Source organism: Acanthisitta chloris, unplaced genomic scaffold (genome assembly GCF_000695815.1).
Source record: "Acanthisitta chloris isolate BGI_N310 unplaced genomic scaffold, ASM69581v1 scaffold9723, whole genome shotgun sequence".
Classification (NCBI taxonomy): Eukaryota; Metazoa; Chordata; class Aves; order Passeriformes; family Acanthisittidae; genus Acanthisitta; species Acanthisitta chloris.
Genome location: NW_008666579.1, coordinates 34,617 through 38,854, shown reverse-complemented (window position 1 = coordinate 38,854; position 4,238 = coordinate 34,617). Strand labels below are relative to the sequence as shown.

The 4,238-nt window shown below is 39.0% G+C and overlaps 1 protein-coding gene across 1 annotated transcript in view; it reads left to right on the top strand.

The window, feature by feature from the left end:
• Window positions 1-3,743, top strand: part of RIOK1 (RIO kinase 1) — an 18,604-nt gene extending 14,861 nt beyond the window's left edge. The window contains exons 14-17 of the mRNA XM_009072183.1: window positions 382-501; window positions 788-841; window positions 2,016-2,165; window positions 3,633-3,743. Coding sequence (XP_009070431.1) covers window positions 382-501; window positions 788-841; window positions 2,016-2,165; window positions 3,633-3,743 — 435 coding nt within the window. The remainder of the gene's footprint in view (window positions 1-381; window positions 502-787; window positions 842-2,015; window positions 2,166-3,632) is intronic.
• Window positions 3,744-4,238: the final 495 nt, after the last annotated feature.

Below are 4,238 nucleotides of genomic sequence, written 5' to 3'. Positions count from 1 at the left end.
ACTAAGTGCCATATCTAGTTTCATCTTGAAAACCTCCAGGGATGGTGAATCCACCACCTCCCCAGAAATCCTTAGAATACAAAACCTCAGGACTCAAATAGAGTAAGAGATAGTTGGAAGTTTTGTAAGTGGCCTGGAGATAGTGACACTAAGGAAGGAGCTTTATTAGTTGTAATCTATCAGTAGTGTATAGGTCGCATGTAAAGCCTTTTCCTAAAAAAAAGGGGCAAAAACCTGCAGTTCAAATGATAGTGGATGACTGCCATGTTTGTTTTTTGTTTTTCTGAGCCTTTGTGATTATTCTCTTAAGGATACATAATTAGGAAAGACAAACATCAAGACACTATATGTAAATGAGTGTGTTTCCTTTCACTGTGCTAGGTGTTTAAGAAGGCTTACATACCTCGAACTTTGACTGAAGTTAAAAACTATGAGAGAGATGTGGATATAATGATGAAATTGAAAGAAGAGGATATGGCGTTGAATGTTCAGCAAGATAATGTGAGTAGATATGCTGAAGCCCAGCAAAAAAGGAGGCAGTGGATATGAATTCTTCTTACAGGAAACTGAGAGCAACAAACAAAACCAGAAACTTTGTTATCAAGGTGTGGAGCACTGAATCTAGTGTCATACTTTAAAATCATCTGAGTAGTGCTAATGCTAATATTGTGGGCTTTATCCTGGTCATTTTTTCTTATTTTTAATTTTTAGATAATGATTTTCCCTGGGCACAAAGAATGAAGACATATTTTGATAATGTAACTTCTTTCTCTCTCCCATGGTATAGATTCTCTACCAGACTGTGACAGGACTGAAAAAGGATTTGTCTGGTGTTCAGAAGGTGAGAGGGTCTTTTTGAAATCCTTCTCTTCAGAAAAGCAGTTACAAATAGTATAGAGAATGCCTCATCTTGCAGGTTGCACCATTAAAGAAGCCTCTTGTCTGCAGAGCCTCTTCAGAAAAGCAGTTACAAATAGTACAGAGAATGCCTCATCTTGCAGGTAGCACCATTAAAAAAGCCTCTTGTCTGCAGAGTGACCTTTTATGTCCGGAATGGGTCTGACATGGCAGTGTGTCTGCACAACACAGGAACTGCTTCCCTGTGCTGTGGCCAATTCTGGGTTGCTTGAGAATGAAATTACAATCCTTGTTATGGCTGTAGTCTCTGAAGTCAAGGTGAAGAGGAGAGAAAACATTTTCCAGTTCTGGAAAATGAAATTTATTTAAATTGTAGGTGAGAGAAAACATTTTCCAGTTCTGGAAAACGAAGCTTATTTAAATTGTAGGTGCCTGCAAGCTTTGATATGTTCATGCTATCTTTGTTGTAATTACTGGATAAAGAATAACCCTACAGTATGAGGCATAAGCTGTTACGCCTTACTATATTTGAAGCACTTGACAGTGACACTCCTGGAAAGTACATTGGATAAGAAGTTGGGTAGAGGTCAGTTGCAACCATGCAGTTCAGGGCTGAATTCTTGTGTGGATTTCCCCTCCTTCCTTTATCTAGCAGTGGTTCTGTTTTAAATGAAAATACAAATATGGATGAGATTGGCCTGTTGCACAGTCTCCAGGCTGGTTTAAGAATAAGTGAGTTTTCCAGTGTAGATATTTGTGTTTGCAGTAAAGCATACATACATTGTCTCCAAGGTAGATTTGGGTATGGTCCAAGGATAATTAAAAATTGGCTTCCATATATGTTAGCAAATCGCTGTTTAACTTAGGGAAATTAGTTTGGGAGTGCCAATAACAGCTGTGCTGTGAACCCTGACATAAAGGAAGCTGTGCATTCTAGATTCCTTGTTCTTAGTTTGGCTTAACATACTTCTCATTCTTTTTCTTGAGACTTAGTGATAGTTGTGGTAAAGAATGTGGCACCAGCTCGCTCAAGGGTTTCTTTGCAGCAGATTCTGTTTTGGTTTTTATAAATATTTATTTATACATAGTGTATATATGTATTTGTGTCATTAGCTTTCTTGGGTTTGATTTGATGTAATTCTTGATATATCTTTCAGATTCCTGCACTTCTGGAAAAGGCAGATGAGTCAGAAACAGACTCTGATGATGATGATGATGGTGATGGCAGCTCAGAGGACTCTGATTCAGGCTGTAAAAGTTCTGTACATCCCAAAGATAAACCTGCAGAAGTTAGCATAGACAAAAAGGTCAGCTGGCCAGGAATTGTTTATTTTTCCCACCTCTCCTTATGTGACATGAAAAAATTCCAACTTAGTGGCTCTTGCTACTTCTTATTTGAAGCAAGCTATGGACTTTTCCTGTTGTGGAGAACGAGAGCAGAAACAGTGAATTTTGTTGTGGATGCTTTATTAATGGTGGGTTTATGCAGAGCAACATGTAACACAGTTCTCCGTAGCTCGAGCAAAGCTAGAAGAGAGATCTCTGTAGGGAATTATAGGGGTATGCAGAGCAGAATTTAGTGAAGCCTGGCAGGTTTTCCATGCCTCTGGCTGCTCTTCTAGGCTTTGGTGTTCAGGTTTCTGGTTGTGGTCTGTTCAACCTCCTTATACCCAGTGAACTGAGACTACTTGATCCTTAAACTGGAGACTTGGTGACAGTATTTGTACCACAGTGACTGTTGCAGTGCCGTAAGTACAGACTGGCTAGCTTTACTGTGGGCAAGAGATGCAATGCAGTCATGCAAAGGGATTATGGTATGGGTTTGGGGTTTTTTTTAAGGTTTAGTTTTCTAAACTGCAGAACAAGTATGCTCAGTTTTGGTAAGGCTCTTCTGCAGAATATCACCCATGGGTGAGAGCCTTTTAGTTGCTGTGCAAAATTAAAAGAAGGGTGAAACTTTCTGGGCTTAAGGGGTTCAAGATTTGGGGGTTTGCTTGTTAGGTTTTTCTTCCTAGAAAATGTGTCAAATAAAAATGCAGTATTCTAGTAGACACTTTTTACCAGTCTGGAGCTGCTGTCTTTCAGATGTTTCAGATACGGAGCAGGGAAGTCTTGGTCACTTCTCATCCTTACTGATAAGCTTTCATTTGGACTTCTTTTTGTGTAAGACAAGGGTTTTGTTTTGCAGCCTGTGTGTTCAGCTGTAGGTTGAACCACTAATTAGCAGCAATTACTTCTACCCTCTCACCCCCATCATGTTGACATTGTGTTTTAAAGCTGAGTGTCTTCTCTTTTACATCTGGCACAAATTGGCAGTGTATTGCAGTAGCATAGCACTCTTTCTTGCCTATCCTGGTGATGATCAGCTTGCTCTGAGTTATCAGCACTTACTGAATCAATATTTTTGCAGGACTTGTAGATACACATACTATAATAGCAGAAAACCTAGACCAGACAACCTGTTGTAATGTTAGGTGTAAATATCATGAGTTAAGAGTGCCTGTTGTGCCCTTTCTTCAAAGGTTGCATGAAACTCAGGTTTTAACAAGTTTGAATTTTGTCTTGTTGTGTGTAGCTCTGAGCTCCACCCCCAACCTCTACTTCTTTTTTCTTTTCCCCTCACCATTCCTGTTGTAAGTTTTTAATTTCTTCCTTCAGATAACCTTATTTTTATGTGATGTGTTAATTTAACCTGTTAATGTAACAATTGATTGACTTGCTCAAAATCCCTCATTCCTTCTAGCTTTAAATGAATGTTGCTTGGTTCTTTATAGGAAAGGAAAAAGATGGTTAAAGAAGCCCAAAGAGAAAAGAGAAAAACCAAAATCCCAAAGCATGTGAAGAAGAGGAAAGAAAAAACTGCAAAAATGAAGAAAGGCAAATAAAATCAGCTTTAGCTTGGAGAAAGGGATGATATCTTGTGGATTAGTCAGTCACCATCTTTTTGTCTTTTTAAAAAAAATAAAAGTCCTTTATTTATATACATACACTATTAACTGCAAGGGTGGTTTTGTTAATAACATAGTGTAATTATTTGAATAGTGTGAATGCCATGGGTTTGTCAGTTGGAAAGAATGATTTTAACACTTGTGCCTGTTAAAATCCTTTACCTGTGCAGGTTTAACCTCATTGATTTGATTCTGGGGTCTTACTCCCCTGCCTCACTGTACTTGCAAGCTAGTTTGTTTTGTTCCAGAGCTGTGATTTGATTCCAGGAGATTCCTGGGAAAAGAGTGAATGGCAATTCAAAGGCCTATGCCTTCAGTATGGAAGCAAACTGAGCTAGCTGTCTTCTGCAGGCTGTCACAGTCACCTGTGGATAGCCCTGCAGGCATTGTGCCTTTGCTGCCTTTCTGTTCTTGCATCACTTTTGATGTTTT